This window comes from Alosa sapidissima, chromosome 12 (genome assembly GCF_018492685.1).
Source record: "Alosa sapidissima isolate fAloSap1 chromosome 12, fAloSap1.pri, whole genome shotgun sequence".
NCBI classification, from domain to species: Eukaryota; Metazoa; Chordata; class Actinopteri; order Clupeiformes; family Clupeidae; genus Alosa; species Alosa sapidissima.
This window is the reverse complement of record NC_055968.1, coordinates 21879155-21902468: the sequence shown is the minus strand read 5'-3', so window position 1 is coordinate 21902468 and position 23314 is coordinate 21879155. Positions and strand designations below refer to the sequence as shown.

Sequence of the window (23314 nt, the reverse complement as noted above, 5' to 3'; positions counted from 1 at the left end):
GTTCTGTGAAAGGAAGTCAGAGACCTGTTTGGAGACTGCTCGTTCAATACCTTTGGATAGGAAAGGCAGGAGTGAGACAGGGCGGTAGTTCTCGACTTGAGCAGGGTTGAGAGAAGTTTTCTTAAGAGAAGTTTTCTTGAGAGAAGTTTTCTTAAGTAACGGTGTTACTAACAACATGGAACAGCAGTGCTCTGTCCTGTAAATCATCCCACTACCTGGCCAGCTGATTTCTGATTAAAGCTGAAAGAGGCTGATCTCTGATTGATCTCCATTTTGAATTTAGACATACCGTATTCGGACACAGCCAGCTGAAGATTGAATATTTATCGTCAAATTGCAAGTGAGGACACAGCTCCTAGAAAAAGTGAGGCCCTGAATGAAATAAATAAATAAATAAATATTTGTCTATTGTTATAAATAAAACACAGAGACAGTGCTTTTACTATTCAGTGAACATCTTTTCAGTGTAAAGTACTATTGGTGCTGAGGCCACTTTGGTACAAGGCAGCACCTGAGCTGCAGTGTTATTCAAGGACAGCTTGTTCTGGAAAACTCTGAATTTTCAAACCACTTTGGGAATACAGAACAATTGCCATTGTCTTCCCATAAAGAGCTGTTTGTAACATTAATTCTTTGAAATATCTATTGCAATCTTACTTGAACATTTACAGTATATATAAATTTGCATTATTGTCTTCTGTACAAGAAATTGGATTACTCCCTTAGTAACGGTTATGCCAATATGTCTTTCAATTATTTTTTTCACAGTACATGTATCTGATATGTATTATGAATCTGTTTGTCAAGGTACCTTATGGAAAGATAATTCGTAAATCCTCTTTTCACAGCTGATGTTTTTTTTTCATCTTGTCCACCAGACCTGCTACAGTTTCATGATGAAATGCAAGGTGGCGGTGCTTGTTCCCTGTGGCCACAGTTTATCACAGGTTGTACTATGTTGTTTGTCACCACCATTACCACTGGCAGCTATATTTATTAGTCTTACAGATGCTTGAGTACATTATTGATCCCCGAGGGGAAAATGTTGAGTTTCCTTACTAACTACATTTGCAGTATTAGACCAAATGGACTCGTCTCCAGCCCTCCAACTGACATTGAAAAGGGAGGACACATAAATTAGCCCGGAAGAAGCCAAAAGCCTAATTTACTCAGAAACATCTTATTTATGTCATGTGGCTCCCCTCTAAAGGAAACATCTGCTCCTCTCCTGAGCCTCTGGCTGGCATCCAGTGCACCTTGGCTCTCTCGGCACACTGAGATATACTTTGCTCGTAAATCTCTCCAGTAGACTCTGACTCTGAGATTTTTATAGATGTCACACTTTATGTTTACACTTTAGCTGTAATCAGCAACTATCGGCTCGTAACTCCGAGTGTGTGTGCATCAAACAAAGGTCATTACAGAAATGTCTGTCATCCATTAGGTTAATGCTAAAGGAACTACAGTACCTTTGTCTCTGTGCATCAAAAGGCTCTTTGGCAGATCCAGTAAGATTGGATCACTTAAAATGACAGTAAATCTGCCAAGGATGTCACTTAAGGGAAGCAGAAAGGTGAATGGTTGCTCTTAAGCTGAGTGAAGAGGAACCTCATGGAGAAATGCTACTACAGAAAAAACTAAAGTTTGTGCTAAAGCACTCTTCCCACATGAAAAAGTCTGTAAAATGTGCACATGTTCATCTTCATACATGATTACAGCACGTTCACATACATTATGGCCCATTCCATATAGTGACATAGATACATTTTCTTTTGAATATACAGTATAACATATTTTGCATAATAAGGGCATGGAGCCATTTCAGTATGAAATGCATATGGAACATTACCATAGATTTATCATGGAAGTAATACACAGCAAGTGTGATTTATATATCCTATATGTTTTTACAGAACTTTTCCATATGGGATGTAGAGGTCAGAAAAAAACACTGAAATAAATAATTCATGTGTGAAAAATTAGGCTAAAATCAAACAAGCTCCATGGTTAGCTACAATTCAGTTATTTTGTTTCATATTTCTTGCTGTTGTTGTTGTTGTTTTGAGTCGTTAGGTCCACAACACGGGGCAGGCTATTCCCCCTTCACGCCTGACACCGACGCCAATGGAAAGTGACCTACCTCTTTGTGTTCACTTTTAAAGAGCCAGCCCCCCATGGCCATAACAGAGCAGTTTCTTGGTGTCAAAACCTTGGTCAGACCCCCCAGAATCTCCCCTTGAAGGTAAGGCAGCATGGCAGGCAACACAACTCGGCACATAGACACACAGTCCACAAGTGATCAGCTGTGAAGAAAAGTTTCCATCGGTCAATACAAGGATTGGATTTAGTACAATGTCAGTTAACCAGTGGACATTACCATTGAGTTGATATATAAGTCTATTGAGTTGATAAGTGATCTCCACTGCAATTTTATTTTAATACTCAAAGTAGAGACATGGCAAATAATTACAAATATTTCTTTTGGAAAGAGATGAAACTATATTACACTCATGTTACGTCTGACACAATGGATAACATCTTTGGGAAGGACATCATTGGGAGGAGCACAGAAAACTCACCTAATGTAAGGATGTTGTAATGGAGGCCGTCATGTACATGGAGATGGCTATGGGAGCGTGGTGGTGGAGAAGGTTATGGGAGCGTGGTGATGGAGACAGCTATAATAGGAGCCTGATGGATGAGATGGGTGTGGTGGTGAGGAGGGTTATGGGAGTGTGGTGGTGGAGAGGGTTATGGTAGTGTGGTGGTGGAGAGGGTTATGGGAGTGTGGTGGTGGTGACAGCTATGGGAGCCTGGTGGATGAGATGGGTGTAGGAGTGTGGTGGTGGAGAGGGTGATGGGAGTGTGGTGGTGGTGGTGGTGGTGGCTGCGCTCACTCTGTGTGCTCATTAGGACTCTCCCTAGTGATTACGGGTGACATTTGGAGATGGAGCTGATCCCGCTGATCCACCTTGGACTCCATTGGCCCAGCGGGCGGGCTCATTACAGGAGCCCACGGCACCGGGCATCGCCAGCACCGAGCCCTCGCCCCACCAGCCCCTGCCGGCTCGGGCAAAGGCCTGAGTACACGCCACACCATCTGTGCCATGGTGACTGTGGATGAGGCAGTGTGTCGCTGGACTGCTCCAGACTGGTGAGCATGTGGAGTCTGGTTAGAGATCTTGAGCAATCAGTGACATGATTGACCTAAAGTTAAAGTATGCCAAAGATTACGTACTGTACACACAAATATGGAATTGGTAGTTGTGTGTGTGTGTGTGTGTGTGAGTGTGTGCGTGGGCGTGTGTATGTGTGTGTGTGTGACTAGGTGTGTATAAGTATGTTAGTATATATGTGTATCAGTGACTTGATGATGACTTGGGGAAGTATGTCAGGAGTATGTGAGTATGTCAGTATGGTAGTTTATCTGTCTGTCTTTGTATAGGTGAGTATGAGTCAAAATGAAATAAAAGTTTTATTTCTTCTTCATGTTCATATGAGCACAGTTCCATCACTGGCAATTGAAGTTTTCATCTTTAATTGACTGTAGAAAGAGCCCTATCAAAGTTAACAGTACTCTCTGAAGTCAATACTGGCAAGAGAAATGGGGTGCAGCTGTGGCCATTAAATATTATATTAACAGTATAAACACATACACTTTCTATATCAATGTACATTATCTGCCATGTTCAAGTTTAATAATATTACGGTTTTATATTATATTATATCAAGGGTTAATTATATTACAATTCAAACACATTAAAACATGAAATACTTTTTCATTTTTAGGTTAAAATATACAATATATTACTTATTCGGATGAGATTAAGTGTTGACGGATACATTTTTATAGACTAGGTCTACTTAATCATCTAAAACACTGTATGAGCATAATCTAAAATCATTAACCCAAGATTTATGGACAGCTTGGGTGTAGTTTTTGGTAAGGCACATGAAAATCCCTTTAAATAGATGGTATGATGCCTTTTCATATAAAACAAACATAAGGACAAATGGATCATATTAGTGCCTCATCATACAGTATATTCCAAGCTATACACAAATCAATAAAATTATTATCCCCAACATTATAAGAAGAATCCTTGGGTGAGTCACTTATTTCGGGATATGTAAACAAGCTTGCTGTACTCCCAAGGGACCCCCCCCCCCCATTCCCCTGCCCCTCCCCTTGGCTGTCCTCATGGTATTCCAAGTCGCCATGGCAGCGGTAGCACCAGAGAGCACTGGCGAGTGCCAGGGTGAAGCTGGGCACTGTGCGCGGATGATTCATTCCCTTGGTTCGGCTCTTCGTCTCTCTTCTCTGTCCTCCGTGTCTGAGGCCAGGCGTGTGGCTGGCAAGCAAGAGCTGTCTGCCACGCTTTAATGAGGCCAGGCACACACACACACACACACACACACACACACACACACACACACACAAATACACACAAACACACATGCGCACACACACACATACACACACACAAGCTGCTCACCGCTCTGCCAACGAACTGTGTCTCCCAGTCAACAAGGGACCCGTCCATCTCCAGCGAGGCGAGGCTTCCCCCCTCTCCCCAGAGTGTGATCATTCAAAGCACACATTCTAACACAGTCTTACACACACACACACACAGACACACACACATGCGCACACACACAAACACACGCACAGAAAAAGTCTGTTTCTTTTGGTCTCGTGTGTGTGGGGGAGTTTTAGGTGTTCCAGCCCAGTCCGATGTGAGTGGCCAGCAGGTAACACATGGCGATCGTACAGGTCATGAGCATCATGGGAAATCCTAGCCTGCAATAGAGAACAGGCAGAAACATGCCATTAGAGGACAACTCAAAGCAACATTATGCAACAATTTGTCAATGTTTGAGGTAAGTCTTTTTGCCTCTTTCTGAGGTATGTCATTCATTTTGATGGAACATGCCTGTGGTTCCGACAAGCCAGACAGAATATGTTTAATTTAATTTTTTGTTCCAAGACCACACAGCACTGGCAAAAGACACGAGATAGAAAGTTAGCAAGCAGTGCTAACTAGGTTGTTTGCAAGGTTTTGCATTCCCTTGAGGTATTTTGCTTAGCAGTTTCAGACCAAAATTTTGCTTTAAAATAAACACTGATTTGTACCTAAAAGCGACAAATCAACCTAACACAGTGGTCACATGACAAGTGTTCACAAGGAGTGGACGGAACCAGACCACAATCAACGCTGCCTGTGTGTCTGCTTCGGTACGCTATTGACTGAGAGAACTCTGCTCTCAACACCGTTCCCACAGCAACCAGGAGATCACCTGCTGATGCCTTTACATAACATCAGTCCCTCTCTGTGTCTAGACATTTATTCACTAACTTCATTCATGTCTGTGTTTGCGAGTCGGCACATAAGGACTCCCACGCAGCAACCCTGGGGAAGGGAAGAGAGGGGCATTCTTCCCGCGGGTCCACCTCTAAGGCAGTGTGAGAGCTGATGGGTGGATGCAGAGACAAGGCTTCCAGACACCATTAACACTGAATCAGAAGGCTTTAGGCAGACAAACACACATCTCTCTCTTTCTCTCTCTATCCCACTCTCTCTCTCACTCTGCTCTCTCTCCCTCTCTCTCTATTCTTTTCCCATCTCGCTCCACTATAAGCTGCTGTCCCTTGGCTCTTACAAACTCTATGCTATGCATCCTCCACACTGAGATGGGCCGGCACATTCCCTAATCTGCTTGATTGTAAAAGACCCATCTAGAGAGGGAGTGAGAGAGGGGGAAGGAGAAGGAGAGAGTGACAAGGAAAGTTTGGGAGAGAGAGAAAGAGAGGGAGAGAGAGAGGGAGCATTACGGATGTAATTACAGTGTATACTGGTGTAATCTCTTTTCTTTTTATCACTGCAAAGCGTTGACCGTTGACCCCTAAGCCCACAAATCTCCATGATGTGTCTGGAAGCATTATTCATATTCCTGGTCTATGAACACTGCATAGCCAATGCAACGTCTGAGCATCCAAAAAGGCGATTAATGTTAGACAGGAGATGACCAGCCCTGAAAAAGTACCACTGAGTACTGCATCCCTGTGGGATAATGCCATGAGAGGAGAATGTGTGTGTGTGTGTGTGTGTGTGTGTGTGTGTGTGTGTGTGTGTGTGTGTGTGTGTGTGTACCCCTGTGGGATAATGCCATGCAGCTGCAAGAGTCCATTTGAAAGCAGCTTCACTGGTTTACTAGAGTGAACTTAAAACACTGTTGGCGTGACATGTGGCTCCGTGAGCAAAAAACATAGACATTGTCTGAACATGTAGACTGAAAGGAAATACTGCTCTGTTTACCAAGTCTACCTGGAAAGCTAAGCAAGGTCACTGCACCCCTCCAAATGGACAAGAAAACAGAGAAACAGTATGTTCCCATCCCTAAGCTCTAGATGCACATGTAATATTTATTCCTGCTATTTTGCTGATACGGCATCAGTGAAGCAGGGTTAGGTCTGTACACTGCACCCATGGAAACAGGCTATCTCTTTAAAGTACCCGCCACTAGGTCCTTATCCACAGACGATCGCAGTTCTGTTCGTGGAAAGCTACGGGCATCTGTGTGTACAGCGCATCAACTTCGATTAGCCCGCCACCGCTGCCGCACGCCCACACACGTGCAAAACACAGGACTAGCGGCCAGAGCTGAGAGAGAGAGGGCTTGGAATGGTCAGGCCCCCAGAAGCGGCCAGCTCTGCGCCGCTAGCCAGAGAGACAGAGCTAATGGATGTCTGAAAGAGTGAGTCAATTTGTCTGAGCGAGAAAGAAAGAGAGAGAAAGAGAAAGTGAGAGAGAGAGAGAGAGAGAGAGAGAGAGAGAGAGAGAGAGAGACGAAAACAGATTCAGGCAGAGAGTGGGGAGGAAGCCAGCTAGGAGTAGCGCTCACACTGCCGCTGCCCGAAATGACACTTTGAGAGTTCCAAATGGTCCAGAATGCTTTCAAGTGAAATAATTCCAAACACACGGAAATCCACTTTAGAGAGGGGAAACAGAACAGGGAATGGTAATGCAGTTAAAATCGCCTCAGTGAAATTACAGCAGTCTATTTCACAGCCTCACATGTGTATACACATAGACACACACAACACACACTCACTCACACACACACACACACACACACACACACACACACACACACACACACACACACACACACACTCTTACATGGACACACATTTACAGTAACCACCCAAAAAACTGTTATGATGGCTTACTTCCTATCAACAGGTGTGTTTTCTGAGATTAACATATGTTCACTGACCACCAGATTCAGCATCTTACTTCTGACCGGTCTAACAGTACAATGGGTCACCATGATGCAAGTCACAGATAACTGCACAGCCCAAGGACACGCATGCACGCGCACACACACACACACACAGACACACACAGCTGGCCAAGCACTGAGCCAGGTGATGCGCCGTTTATATACTGCAGGTGGACAAACTCGTTGGCGAGATGGTGTTTAGGGAATAACCAGCTGCACTTAGCTGCTTGGACAGCCTCTGAATCGGATGTGAAGTAAAACAGGTGTACAGCCCAGCTGTGTGCGTGTAGGGGGGCGGCAGGGGAGGGAGAGGAGGCCTTCAGGTTATATAAAGCCAGATAATGTGATTTATGAGTGCACAAAGGGGAGAGCCAGGTGTGGGGATGGGCAGGCAATCTTTAAGTGGCGCGCCTGACGATGGAGGACAGGATGAATGAGGAAGGAAAGGAGCTAATGAGTTGATGGACGCATCATAAACATCTGGGCGGGACTTAATGTGGGTCTTGGGTTTTGGATCACAGTTAGGTAGATGGAAAAAAATGTCTTCCATTACTCAAAAACTTAAAGTGATGCTTTTTTTTGGGAGAAACTGAACAGACATAACACACTTGGAAACAAGTGAGAAAGTCCTTGAGGAGAAAACAAACTTTCAGGGGTTTCCAAGAAACTTCAATTGCAAGTGGCTGGAAAGAGTCAGTTCTTAGTTGAGAGAGAGAGGCTGATGCCAGAATGCCTATGCAACTCTTCCCCGCTACCCTAGCAACCCTGGGTTTGGGATGCTCCTATTCCCCTTTCCAAATGAGCAGATGCAATCCTTCAGAGAGTATGATTACAACTGCAAGGGGGCACATTCTTTGGGTTCGTTTTAGTTTCGTTTTTTTTTGTGTGTGTTTTTTTTTATTTTTGTTTTTTGTGGAAAGCTGATGCATTTTTCATCGCTCCTGAGGGCAGGAAGAGTCGGAGCAGAGTCTGATCCAGAAGCGCCTGCAGGAGGACGGCGCCCGGCTCCATGATCCATCCAGCTCAGACAGACAGGATCAGAGGACGGGGAGGCCGGTCTGGTGTGCGGCCACCCTGGGACCCTCCTCCCCGGCCTCATATAGTTTTAGATGGTCATTGGCTTTGCTCGGTTCTAGTCGAGGGTGTTTTTTTTATGGAAAGTTCCAGATGGTTGGGCCGTTTGGTGATCCTCCAGCACCCTAGATGGCAGCGGCGGAGACCACATGGTGAGTACAGGGGCCAGAGTGGGTTGGCTGGCATTTTGAGTGGCAGACTGAGAGGAGACTCTACAAGCCATTTATGCCCAAGGCTCTTGCCATCTCTCTTGTTGTCCTTCCCACAGCATCTCTCTCTCTCTCTCTCTCTCTCTCTCTCTTTCTCTCTCACTCTCTGTGTCTTTTATTTTCATCTTTCTATTTCTTGTGAGAGGACACCACAAATCAAACTCCTCTTCTCATAATTACACAGCAAACTAAATATGATAAATGGAGCTTAATTTGATAAACATTTCCATTCAGCCCAGGCCAGGGTAATATCATCATTATGGAACAGAAACTAACTTACCAATTTAGAATGAATGTGCTTCTGTTGAACCATGAGTAATAGACATATGTCATCTTTGTCATTCAAAGAGAAAACGGACATAAAATGTTAAGCTTTGGCCAGAGCATATGAACTAAGTAACAGAATGTGTGTGTGTGTGTGTGTGTGTATTTGTATGTTCTATGCGTTAAATATGTGTACTACAAACATCACTCAGTAAAAACAGCCAGCAATGTTTTTCCATGCCCTGATTTGCATGTGGAAAGGTCACATTCCTCTCACTCAAACACACAGACACACACACACACACAATGATTCTGGTGAAACTGTTAAGATAGTGCATAATGACACAGGTTTGTCTGTTGAATTTTAATGACAATGACAGAGAAGTGTGTGTTTGGGTGGAAGCTTGGGTACATATTAAGAGACTGGCTCTTCACTTTATGTTATAAAGGTCAGAGTGATTATCATTTCCACTTCACACACACACGCACACAAAGTCTCTCTGATTAAAGAGTCTCTGTTGAATGACACACATGTATACGTTTCCAAGCAAAGCCAGTGCTGTACAAAGTCATGTCTTTGTCCTCATCCCCTGTCCTCCAGATGCCCTGGTCTCCTGGATGTGGTGTGTGTCTGTGTGTGTGTGTGTGTGTGTGTGTATGTGTGTGTGTGTCTGTGTGTGTGTGCGCGTGTGTGTGCATGTGTGTCTGTGTGCGTTTGTGTGTGTGTGTGTGTCTGTATGTATGTGTGTGTGTGTGTGCATGTGTGTCTGTGTTTTGGAGACGAAACAGAACCCTTTCGGGTCGACACAGGAGTTAAGCAGGGATGCGTCATTGCTCCATCACTGTTCTCCATCTTCAGCGCAGGCATCCTCCATCTCACAGGAGACCAGCTGCCACAGGGAGTCAAAATTATGTACAGGACTGACGGACTTCTGAACATCAACAGATTCAGGGCTAAAAGTCGAACCACCACCGTATCCACCACAGAGCTGCAGTATGCAGATGATAATGCTATTGTAGCCCTCTCAGAAGAGGACCTACAGTGCACCTTGACTGCTTTCGCGAAAGCGTACAAACAGCTTGGTCTGGCCATCAACATTAAAAAGACTCAAATCCTCCATCAGCCACCACCAAACAGCAGCACCCCCCCAAACATCTCCATTGACAACACCAGGTTGGAAAATGTGGACCACTTCCCATACCTTGGCAGCCTCCTATCATCTAAAGCCACCATTGATGAAGAGGTACACCACCGTCTTAGCTGTACCAGTGGGGAATACTGTAGACAAAAGAAAAGGGTCTTTGAGAACCGGGACCTCCAGTCAAAGACCAAAATCTTAGTCTACAAAGCAGTACTGCTCCCCACTCTCCTGTATGGGTCAGAAGCCTGGACCATATACAGCAGGCACCTGGGAGCACTTGAGGCCTTCCATCAGAGGTACCTCCGGAGAATCCTCAGGATAACCTGGGAGGATCGACGGACCAACACCAGCGTCCTGGAGGAGGCTGGCATCTCCACCATCACTGCCATCATCGCCCAACACCAGCTCAGATGGACTGGCCACGTGATTTGAATGCCTGACTCTCGCCTCCCCAAACAAGTCCTCTACTCACAGCTTGTCCAAGGAAAGCGTGCCCCAGGTGGCCAAAAGAAAAGGTACAAAGACAACATCAAAACAAACCTCAAGAAGTTCCACATAGGCCTTAATACCTGGGAGGCCACAGCAACAGGGCGGCCTGGAGACAACTTGTCCGAGATGGAGCTGCACAGTACAGCGACGACCTCCGTAGTGCTGCAGAAGACAAACGCAGACGCAGAAAGGAAATCGCCTCCACCAAAAAGGCTCCACCCAAACCCACACGCGCTACTGCCCACCCATGCCCACACGCGCTACTGCCCACCCAATGCTCACATTGCCCCAAAATATGCGGGTCCAGGATTGGCCTCTTCGCCCACCTGAAGACCCATAAGGACCAAGAAGGAGGACTGACATACTCGACCACGAGTGTCCGCCGATGGTGTGTGTGTGTGTGTGTGTGTGTGTGTGTGTGTGTGTGTCTGTACTGTATGTATGTCTGTATGTGTGTGTGTGTGTGTGTGTTGGGGGGAAGCAGCTGCACCACCTCATTCAGGTGACGTCTCCAGCGGACTCTAGAGAGCTCTCTGTTCTCTGACCTGCAATCAGCTTCAGGTTTACTGGAGGAGGTGAAAAGAGAGGAAGAGAGGAGAGGAGGAGAGGAGTAGACAAGGAAAGGAGAGGAGGTAGGAGAAGAGAAGAGTGGGGGGGGGGGGGGGTTGCAGCAATAAGGGTTGAGCTTACTTAAGTCCTGAGACTCCTGAATAAAAGGCAGTGCAATGACTCTCTCACATCCAGGACTATGGAGACAGAGGGGGAAAAGGAAACAGCACAAGCTGCACTGCAACAGAACAAAGCTGAATGGACCATCTGCAGTCTCTCCAGAATACACTCACGTTACATAAAGCGCAGTCAGGACAGAGAGTGTGTGTGTGTGTGTGTGTGTGTGTGTGTGTGTGTGAGAGAGAGAGAGAATACAAGCAATAAGGAACACTATGCCAGTCTTCACCTCAATCTCACACCCTTCCCAGGGGAACAAGAGAGTGAGAATAGAACACAAGAATGTATGACATTAACACACACTGTATGGAAACCAAGGGAATTGCAACCCAATGTTTTCCTTTAATCGTATGTATAAGTATAAGTATATATACTTTTTTGATCCCGTGAGGGAAATTTGGTATGTAAATGTAAAGCTAACCTAGTCCACATGCGTCACGTTACACAAACTATTTAAAGGAATTATCCGGAGTAAAATGCACTTAATATCAATTTACGGATGATTGGGAGTACATACGTTGAGTTGACATCAAAATTATGTCATTCGGATGTGTTTTGAGAAAGTTCGATTTTACCGTTTTTAGTCAAAACTCGTTAGCCTGGAAATGACCAGGGCATGTTATTTCGCCGCTACAAAACGCTATTTTTATACCTCTTCTACAGTTCCAAACAACATTACACTTACGTGGTAGTGAGTAGAGGGTCCTTAAAGCCAAACCGAAGTATCCCGAGGTCTTTATGTGGTCGGATAGAGAGTCCAGAATGAATTTCATCAAGCCAGTACCTTTCCGGAAATGTTGCTGCTGCAGCTAGCATCTTTAGGGGAAAGTCTGTAGGAGTCGATTGCATCACGTCGTTGCACGACATCACGTCACTTGACATTTCAAAATTCCAACCTGTTAGTAAGCTAGGGTTTGCTGTTGCATACAACTTCATTTCAATTTCGAAAGAAATACTGGACTATGTTTTAAAAAAAATAAATAAAAAAAACGGCGACGAAATTGTGAATTTCCAGAGCGTGTTACTCGGCACACTCGGCAATCGACTCCTACGGACTTTCCCCTAAAGATGCCAGCTGCAGCAGTGTTGCTTTCACACTCCAACAGATATGGGTCCTCTTCAACGCACCTGACACAGGACATCCAGATGTGGCCAGATGCAGAGAGCAGCAGCAGCCATTTTACCTCATGTTTAATTATGATAGAGAGGGAAGGAGAGAGGAGGGATGGAGGGAAGGAAGGAGGCATGGAGAAAGAGATGGAGGGAGATAGCGATGGATTGATGGATGGAGAGAGAGAGAGGGAGGGAGGAGAGAGGAGGGAGAGATGAGGGGGAGAGATAGAGGGAAGGAGGCCCTTGCGTGCAGCAGCTATACCATGTGACTCAACGGTCAGGGCTGAGAACAAGCTTGAGGACGAAGACGGAGGAATGTGGGTCATTCGCATTGTGCTATAGTGGACTCTTAATCACTAACACAGCATGAGACCCCTCCCTCCCATTCCTAACACATATCTGCTGGCCTGCACAGAGATACACAGCTGCCTAATGGTCCAGTAGGGACAACATAATGACCGTATGCAGTCATGGGAACAACAACATGCATGACAACATGTCCTCCAATTAAAATTGAATAAGTAATGCACTCAAGCATACAAAGGAACGTGGTGGTGGAAAGAAATAATTGGTGGTGAAAAGCAGGATTTTAAAGTTGTGAACCCGTGGAGTCTTGACACACTAATGGCTTAGGCCGAAACACGTCTGTGTGGACATGGTCTAAATAAATTAGCAATGAGAAAAAGCTTGAGAGAGGTTTTATCACTTTAATTTGACACTTTCTTTATAACTCGCACCCGAAATTGTTCTTTGTCTGGAAGTTGAGTGCACCTGTTCTCACTACTTGACTTTAGGTGTGTACTCTGCCTGACTCCATATTGTGAACAAAAAGACAAAAAGTTGAGGGAATCTTCCAAGTTTCTTACTATTATACCAACTACCACTACCAACCACACACACACACACACACACACACACACAAACACACACACACACACACACACACACACACACACACACACACACATACACACACACACACACACACACCAGGGATGGAAATTAGCACCAGCCACCAGCCAAATGCTAGTAAAATATGAAAGTGGCTGGTAGAGACACAAAGTAATAATAATTTAATATTGAGTGGCTGGTGAATTTGAGCCAAAAATCTGCCAGTGGCTGGTAGAGTACACTTTTTCCTAATTTAATTTCCACCCCTGACACACACACACACACACACACACACACACACACACACACACACACACACACTGATTCCGGTGAAACTGTTGAGATTGTGAGTGTGTGTCCAGGTGGAAGCGACTGGCTCTTCACTTTATGTTATAAAGGTTAGAGTGATTATCACTTCCACTTTATACATACACACGCACACACACACACAAAGTGCCATCTCTCTGATAAAAGAGTCACTGTTGAATGACACACAAGTACATGCTTCCAAACAGGAGCCCAGCCCCCAGATTCAGCTCACACAGGTACCACCTGTGAAGGAGCCGAGAGAGAATACAGATAAACAGCACATCCCCCCCCCCCCCCCCCCAAACACACACACACACACACACACACACACACACACACACACACACTATTGACTTGTGCTGTATGATGTCTGAATGTGATAGGTTGCAGTGAGGGGAGGTGTGGTGGTGGTCAAGGGTGCGGGAAGGGGGGTGCTGAGGGTGCTGCAGGAGATAGATTTTTTTTAAATATTATATATTAATTCGCTGTCTGACATTATTTTTATTTTTGTATGTGAAATGATGAGTCAAATAGCAAAAAAGGGTTATGGATAGATTCGAATATAGGCTACTAAAAATTAACAGTTATAGAGATCAACGTGAACGTGAGTCAGTTACTGTAAGAACCGTAGCGTGGTTTCATCTAGCCTATGTGATAGCGATCAAGTGTGTAGGCCTACGATTGATATAGGCCTACATATTCTATGCGATTTACACGTTCAAAAAAACCATGGATAAGCTGAAAGAAACTTTAATTGTGTTTTACAGTTTTGCAAAAATAATACATGCATAGCTAGTGAAATCAGTTGAGAAATCGTTGGACATCCATTATTTTTGTTATTCAGCACCCCTGGTCAAAAATAGTTTCCCGCGCGCCTGGCGATGGTCTCTAATCATATGTCATTTTCACAAGTCCTCCAAATAGCCCCTGTGATTATGGGTCTGCTGCAATCTTTGATTCAGCCAGCCATGTTCTGCTCAGTGACAGGGCGAAAGTGGAGCTACCAATCTTGTGCTGGTTGGGTTTGGATCAACAGAAACACAAATAGTAACGTTTTAAAAATAAAATCCATATGATTAGAAACATGTGAATGTTAGAACTAGAACAAAGCTTCTAACTTCTAAAAAATCGTACTACTAGTAAAAGTGCAAATGTCTGGAGACTTCAATTACTTCAAGGCAGTGGATTGATCGAACACCACGCATAGCACTTTTGGTTGAATTAATTTCAGTAGACTGACTTTCTCTTCCATCCTGGGTACAAAATGTCCCGTTAGGTCTAGAAATGTCCATTCTGCTCATTGTAATTCTGTGGTACCAACTCAGACCAGCCAAAATGCAAATGCTTGGGCCCCACACTTCGAGTGAGAGTTTATTGCCTGGCGCTCTCAGCATCAACATGAGCATACGTGGAACTGGGGGTGACCTCCAGACGTCATAGCGCCCGTGGCGGCACACGCCCCCCCGAGGGGGGTGTCACTCTCGACCCAGCATGCAATGCGGCGTGATGGGGGAAGGTTGGTGGAAGTAATACACACACACACACACACACACATACATACACTCTCTCTCTCTCTCTCTCTCTCTCTCTCTCTCTCTCTCACACACACACACACACACACACACACACACACACACACACACACACACACACACACACACACACACACACACACACACACACACACACACACACACACACACACACATTCTGCTCAGAGGGGTTCACCTTGGCAGGATGTCTCCGTGTGCCCTCTCTACGCTCTCCTTCATCTGAGCCGCAATTTAATCACGACCAGTTCTCGCCTGCCTGAAATGCCCTGATGTTATCAGCTAACCCAGGTGAGCCCTCTGCTCTGTCTGGGAGAACCTGCTCCACTGAAAGCCACCGCCTCTACAGCCACTGCAGAGCACAAGAGCCACTGCAGAGCACCACCTGAGTTGGCCCTCATATTTCAGTGTCCGGCCTTCACATCTCAGTGTCCGAGAATCTATTCCCTCCCTCCAAAAATCAATGGTATTTTGGTCAGTGTAGACTCTACTACACTGTAGAGGGTGCACAGACAAATTAAACTGCAGCCATGATGCTTACTGTGGTAGGCCACGCTCCGCTTCTCTCTCTCCCCCCCCCTCTCTCTCTCTCTCTCTCCCCACCCTCTCTCTCTCTCTCTCTCTCTCTCTCTCTTCCCCCACTCTCTTTCTCCCCCCCCCTCTCTCTCTCTCTCTTCTCTCTCTCACTCTTTTCTAGTGCCCACCGAAGCGGGCGCCTGAAGTGGCACAGTTGCTGTTATTGTTGGTGGTTGCGGCATGGCGTGGGGTGGTGTGGCACAGTTGCTGTTATTGTTGGTGGTTGCGGCATGGCGTGGTGTGGTGTGGCACAGTTGCTGTGTTTGTTGGTGGTTGCGGCATGGCATGGTGTGGTGTGTCGCAGTTCGTTGTGACTCGGTCCCAAGCTGGGGGCTGTGTGTGCCTGCGGTCTCCTTACGCACTGGCCTATTGTAGTGGGCAGAGGCAAGCCAGAGGAGCAGCAGGCAAAACGTGAATACTAATGACCTCGCGAGGAGAGGGAGACACGGCATACACCCAAGGAGTCACACACACACACACACTCATAGACTGAACACACACTATCACATACAAACAGCACAGCACACACATGCACACTCACACACACACACACACACACACACACACACACACACACACACACACACACACACACACTCATAGACTGAACACACACTATCACATACAAACAGCACAGCACACACATGCACACACACACACACACACACACTGAACACACACTATCACATACAAACAGCACAGCACACACATGCACACACACACACACACACACACACACACACACACACACACACACACACACACAGTACAAAGGCAAATAACAAATCTTTCTGTCTCTCTCCTTTTCCCTCTCACACACACATACCCAAACACACACACACACATTCTCTCTCACACAGACACACACACACACACACTCAAGCACAATGCGGTGCTTTTCACCTCAATCACTCAACATTGTTTTCCCCTTAATGCCATTTATTCACTGGCGCATTTGTTTATGCCGTAAACAATAAACTGTAGACTGTGTGGCCCCCTCCTGAGTTCAGCCTAAGTGCAAGGAGCCATTCCTTGAGGGCTGCCGTGTTTGGGAGTGTACAGTTTTGCATAAACAACTTAAGTGTGTGTGTGTGTGTGTGTGTGTGTGTGTGTGTGTGTGTGTGTGTGTGTGTGTGTGTGTGTGTGTGTGCGCGTGTGTGTGCGTGCGCATGTGTGTGTGTGTGCATGTGCGTGTATGCATGTGTGTGTGTGCATGTGTGTGTGTGTGCATGTGCGCGTATGCATGTGTGTGTGTGTGCATGTGTGTGTATGCATGTGTGTGTGTGCATGTGTGTGTGTGTGCATGTGCGTGTATGCATGTGTGTGTGTGTGTGTGTGTGTGTGCGTGTATGCGCGCATGCACACAAGGGCAATGCCACTGGAGACCTCAGTTTAACCAACTTTTTTCACACAATGAAATATTCACAGAAACGACTCCACCAAGCCGTTTAAGTGTTGCCTTTTCAACTGATGCTCGACGGGATTTGTTGAGAACAGATTAGCAAAACTGCAGCCCTCTATGCATTTTTCATTCAGCAATTTCCACAATGAACCTCTGTGCTGCCAAAAAGGGAGGGCACAGCTCATGGAGTTACATGAGCACTGCCCCATTTTCAGGTGGTGGTGGTGCACCGACGGGACAACATGGCATTCTCAAAAATGGCTGTAACATTCCAACAAAGCCTAACACAAAGCCTTTCACAAACAACATGATGTGTTGATGATAAAACAATGACTGGCTTGCCTTTGTTACAAAAACAACAGGAACAAATTGGGCCAATGTTTTTTTTTGTAGTGAACAAGCTGCCCTCTTGAGCATGTAACCATCCCGGAGGTTAAAGGCTAAGGCATTGAGTTTTTCTTCATCTAACCGAATGCAAAACAGTATTCAATCGACAGAATTTTTAAATAACTGGTATTGGAATTCTAATGTGATTTTGTACCATCAAGGCTAATGGTGATGTATACAATTCCCATTTCTTGTGTAAAACCAACCTACAAAGACCTACCAACCTATCAAAGACCCTGAACACAAGAGCATGGGACTGAATACCATGTAGATCTCATTATCTTGTTTTAGGGCAGTGGCCTAAGGGTATAGAGGGTATACTTAACAACTGACTGAGTATGCCATGCCTGTTCTACACAAACATATGAATCATTTATGCATGTCCTATACGTTATGGGAACATGAAAGCATCCATTAAGAGCGAACAGCAATTGGGTGAATAGCTGAAAAGGGCATGCTTTTCATCATACTTTGGCATACTTGAAAAATTTACAAGAGACCGTAAATTGCGTTTTATAGCATTTGGAGTCACAAGGGCATCTGGAGCACTGAGAGGGTAAACTCATTATCACCACAGTCCCTTTGATATACTGTTCCAGGAACTTAATTTGAAAGCCTCCCCCCCCTCCATAAACGTGCCTTCGTGAGAATTTACGTACCCTGAAGCGATCGGAGCAACTGCGCATAACGTGCCAACCAGAGTGATTTACGAAGAGGAGGTGCCAATCGATGGGGGTTCAGGAGTGAAGCAGATCACAACCCTTTGGGCCACTTTGGGCCACACGCTCCTCTGAAAAGATGGATGGGGGCTGGTCCCTGAGTCGATAGCAAAGGTGTTAACATGACCTGTGCAGGTGAAATGTAAGAAACAGAAGTGACTCCCCAACATCCCCTCCACTCCCATCGTCACCCTTGAGCATCAGCAGAGGAGTTCATGGAGCGGAAGGGAGAGTTTGACTGGGGTCAGAGGTGGCGGCACTCTCCCTGCAGCCACACTCCAGTCGGCCGAGCCTTTAATCTGTCACCATGGCAATGAGTGAGGGAAGGCAGGCGGTGGAGCAGACAGCTGAGGGGTGGTGAGAGGGTGGGGTGGGGGTTAGCTGTTAGAGGCGGAGAGAGAGAGAGGGACTGACTGGCTGACGGGAGAGAGAAGACCCAGGGTGATTAATGGACCCCCAGTCTTTGGAGAAGACTTCAGCTGAGTCCCTGTCATCACCATTGCCGCCACCACCACTGACCGATACACACACACACACACACACACACACACACAGATACACACACGGACACACACACACACACAGATACACACACAGACACACACACACACACAGATACACACACAGACACACACACACACACACACACACACATACACACACAATAACAGGCCAAGCTCACAATCTCTCTCTCTCCCTCTCTCTCTCTCTCCACCTCCGCCGCCCCTGCCACTGCTTCTGTCACTGCCGCTCACTCCTTTTCTCAGAGGGCTTGGCCACGCATGCTGAAAGCATGACTCGGCCTCACATAATCAACCTCTTAAAAAGGCTCGGCCTCATTTAGCTGTAAGGGTCATTAGCCGCTGTTCCATTTCTTTAGCGCATTAGAGCTGTTTACGCTGCAGCTGCGGCTGAGGATCGGCCTGGACTGGACTGGCTCGGGCGGTCAGTTCCCAAAACTGAAAGGGGAGAGGGAGGGTGACGAAGGCTCGGAGCAACACACTGAGTAATGTGGCTTTTCCAGGAATTAACAAAAACTGCCAAAAGGGCATTAGCGCAGTGGGGGAACTGTGTAAGCTCAGAGAGACTTATTAAAAGCATAAGGATACTCATCCAAAAATGCCCTCACGTGCATCACAAGCAAGAGACATTCCCTCGTACACAAAACACCTTCTTCAAGCCTCCAGCGCTGAAGGCATCTAGAGAGATTCTCCATATTTGCCACCATGACACCCAAGCAATTCATCATGCCTGCAGTCACAAATGCGAAGAGAGCAGGACCATGGGGTGCAAGCCCTGATAGGCACAGAACCGAGAAACCAAATGGGGATCTGTGGTGGGCATTTGTCATGTTGGTGCACATTCCCCTGGCCGAGGATTGTGGGTAATAAAGATCCAAAGCTGGAGCCTCTCTCTCTATCAGGGGTAATTGGGAGGACGAGGCAGAGAGGGAGGTTAATGATAAATGAGCAATTACGCAAACATCTGCTGCATCCTCTGTTTGTTTTCCCAACCACTGCCAAAAAAACGCCACAGGCGAATCTACTCCCCGGCTGATACCCGTCCCTCCAAGGATGACTCTGAACCGCCCAGCTGCTCGGAACCCACTCTAGGAATGTTCCGGCAGATTTCCTCAAGCGACACAGCAGGAAGGGGATTCCAGGTCACCCAAAAATGTAAACACTATATCCAGGCCTCAGTCGAAGCTACGCACAGGCTTGGTATCCTGCCGCAAGCTCACTTGATTATGCATCGACAGCAGGGGGAAATGTAGTGTAGAGACTGAAGAAATGCTCTAAGAACGCCTAAAGTAGGGATATAATACAGTAGTCACTGTTTAAAGGTAAATCGTGGTAAAATTCTTAGTACCACTGTTTGAATTTTTAATTATCGTTATACAAAAATACACAATTGATCTGTATGTTATATGGGTTACGTATGGTTACATGGATGACACAGACATACAAAAGAACAAAACTGAACTAAACAGCTAAGCAAATTGTCTTATGTTAGTCTGGGTATGAAAATGGGTTTGTGCAGTCAGTTCTTTACCTATTCTTCCGATCACCACCATCTTGCTAGCACTCCTCCAACATGGCAGGAACTGGAAGAATAGTCAGGGCTTCTACACACAGTTGCATTCCGTCAATGCATGCCAGTGGGTGTTCCCGACGGTAGATATGCAAATGACAAAGTATAACCGTAATTTGATTGGCTGGTGCCGTCCGCCGATTGGCTTGATTGGCCGGTGCCGTCCGTCGGTGCAGCAACAGCTGAACTTCTCAACGTGAGCAACGCAACGCAACGGACCCACAATTCAGTTCGGTAATGGATGACGTAAGCCCATGTAAAGTGAACGGGATGCGTCTCCAGCACTGCAACGCACGCAACTGTGTGTATAATAAGTGCATTACCTTATTATTAGAGATGCACCGATATGGAATTTTAGGGCCGATAACGATAACCGATATTTATTGGTTTGTTGTGGCCGATACCGATACGATAACTGATAATATTACTCTTGAAAAAAAATTGTGAAAAGTGATTTGGGGAAAGCATTTAATAAGCATAATTTTATTGCAGTAATTTTACCTACCACCAAATGATGGACAGAACTCATAATAGTCCTCAATAGTACAGCAGTCAACATAACAGTAGCCTAGCCCTACAGTATGTGTGGCTCCTTTAAGTGAACCTGACGTCAGTGAATTGCGAGTGAGTGGCTAGAGAGTATGAATCGTTTTCATTTAGGACTAAACACTCAAAAACGGCTCAGCTGGGAATAAGCTACAGTATAGCGACCAAATCAGAGTTTGTGAGGGAAACTTAGGTTTAGTTTCAACTGCGGGTAACTGAATAAAGCTGCAACTCCTCAGACTGTATCTTATGTCCGTCTACTCTGTTGCGCACAACCTGCTGCAGCAGAAATGAAAGGCGTTAGCCCCGAAGGTTTTAATTATGATGACCTGTCTGAAACTGAAGCAGGAATGGTTAGCATATTTCTAGGTAATAATACAAAACCCAAGCTAAAGTAATGCAAATATAATACTAAAACACAACTTAGAACTAGGCCTACTTATGTACTCGTCCCACTAACGAGTTTGTTTATTTGTTTCCCCGACCAGCGCGGTAAAGTGCAAAAACATCAGCACAAGACGACTCTAGATAGGGCTGAGCTCCGCTCTGGTAAGGTTAAATGGCGGATCATTCACGAGAGGATTTTGAGATGCACAGATTCCCAAATGAACGCATATCCACAGATTTTGTTAGAGTGGTGAAATACACCGCTGACATTATATTGAGGAAAAAGTATAGCCAACCAAGCTCAAGTAGCTCAGTGTAGCCAGACGGACCTTACGTAGGCCTAAATTAGGACTTTAAAAAATATTGGCGCAAATTATCGGCCAGAATTCTGTTATCGGACCGATAATAATATTTTCATTTTTTCACTTATCAGCCAATAATATATCGGCCGCCGATATATCGTGCATCCCTACTTATTATTACTCCAGTCAACAGCATCTTGTGAGGAGTCCTAAAAAGGTGGCCGAGAATTGCTAATGCACTGACCGCACCAACCTTTTATACCCTTTCTGTATACATTTATATTAATCCTATTCCAAACCTTCAACTACACCCCAAGATTATCTAAGTGCAATGTCTTAATGTGTTGGTATTGATTGTTAATACAAATCTTATGCTATAATTAAGATAGTAAAGGAATACAATATAACACAGGGCCTAAAGAGAAACTACAACTAAAGCTATTTAGCTGAATATTTAGCTGTTTATCCATAAACCCAGTAAGCGTTTCTTTAAACAAACCCTGTGTCATACAGAAAGAAAGAGAGTGAATCAAGCTAGAGGCTTTCTCCTCAGGCCGGAAGGTGTGTCTTCCATGCTGAGATTGGCTTCATTGATCACGTCTTATCTGCCTGTGTGATGTGCGCTCAGAGAGAGGCTTTGTCTGGCCCTGCTGTCTCTGCAGGGAAACCCTTACCCCTGATCGCTGCCATTGATTGGCTGAGCCGCAGGGTCCCAGTGGCAGGGTAAGATGCTGCCGAAAAACAGAGCTGAAAATGGGCACCGGTGATGACCAGAAAAATAGTTCCACCAGTGCAGGTGTCCGATACTGTCCGACCATATTTGGACAGAAATAATGTAAAACTAATATAATGTACGGTACTGTCCTAACTATTTATGGCTCTGTCCACTTAAAAGTTGAGCATGTCACCTAGTTGATAACATTATAAAACGAACCATCCAACTCTTTATGATGATAGCCTACATCCTAGGCTGGAGCTTCTTTTATGTGATAATTTGACGCTATATTTATTTCTGTAGCAAAAGCGAGACCTGATCTTTTGTGAGGACGAGATAAAAGGAGAAATGGTTCCCTGGCAGATCGCTGTGTGTGGCTCGCCTGTCATTCCATTTACCCCATAGACGGAATCAAAGAGCCTGTCGCGTCCTGCTGCAGTGCGCTCACTGCCTAATCAGACCCGCATTCAAGTCGCTCTATTCAGCATTGACCACTCTCTCCGCCACATCCAACTGGGGATGCCGCCAGAGATCTACGGGTGCCTGCCATTACCATGGCAGCTCCTCGCATCGCGCAGGTGGCCGTGGAACGGCTGTGCCAAATCGAGCGAGAGAAAGGAGGACGTCGGCATCTCTTGAACCTTCTGCAATACTTGAGTGAGAGAGAGAGAGAGAGAATCCCTGGTCGTCTTTTCTCCGAGCACCTAAAATAGGTTTACATAACAAGCCAAAGACCCATCGAATCAAGCCGCCTTGAGAGTGTCCTGTGATAATGAGACCACACAGATCAGAGGTAGGCGGCAGCTTAGGAGGCAGCTCTGGGGTATCTCTGATTGCGGGGGTGACTCTGCTGATTGGCAAACAAACAGATATCTTATGGGCGAGGGTGAAGTGGTAGCCATTCAGTGGGAAACGCTCTGAAATTATTCGTAAAAGGTCAGTGTTTCAATACATAGGCATCCATATTTCATTTGTTTATCACCAGCCTGTGTTTTTGTTTTTGACACTGAAGATGTGTAGAAGGTAATCATTTCATTTTGGGGCCTTGCAGCAAATAACGACTCAATCTTGAGGCTGCTTTCGATTTGGAGAAACGACACCAGCCAGTGTGTTACAGCTGAACCCATCTGTTTGTGGC

At 45.7% G+C, this 23314-nt stretch overlaps 1 protein-coding gene across 3 annotated transcripts in view; it reads right to left on the bottom strand.

Annotated features, from left to right (window-relative positions):
• Positions 1-4190: 4190 nt before the first annotated feature.
• The window catches only part of oca2 (oculocutaneous albinism II), a 92878-nt gene continuing 73754 nt past the window's right edge, over positions 4191-23314 (bottom strand). For all 3 annotated transcript variants that reach the window (XM_042056772.1, XM_042056773.1, XM_042056774.1), the window contains exon 24: positions 4191-4801. In XM_042056772.1, the coding sequence (XP_041912706.1) occupies positions 4714-4801 (88 nt within the window). In that variant the 3' untranslated portion in view covers positions 4191-4713. The remainder of the gene's footprint in view (positions 4802-23314) is intronic.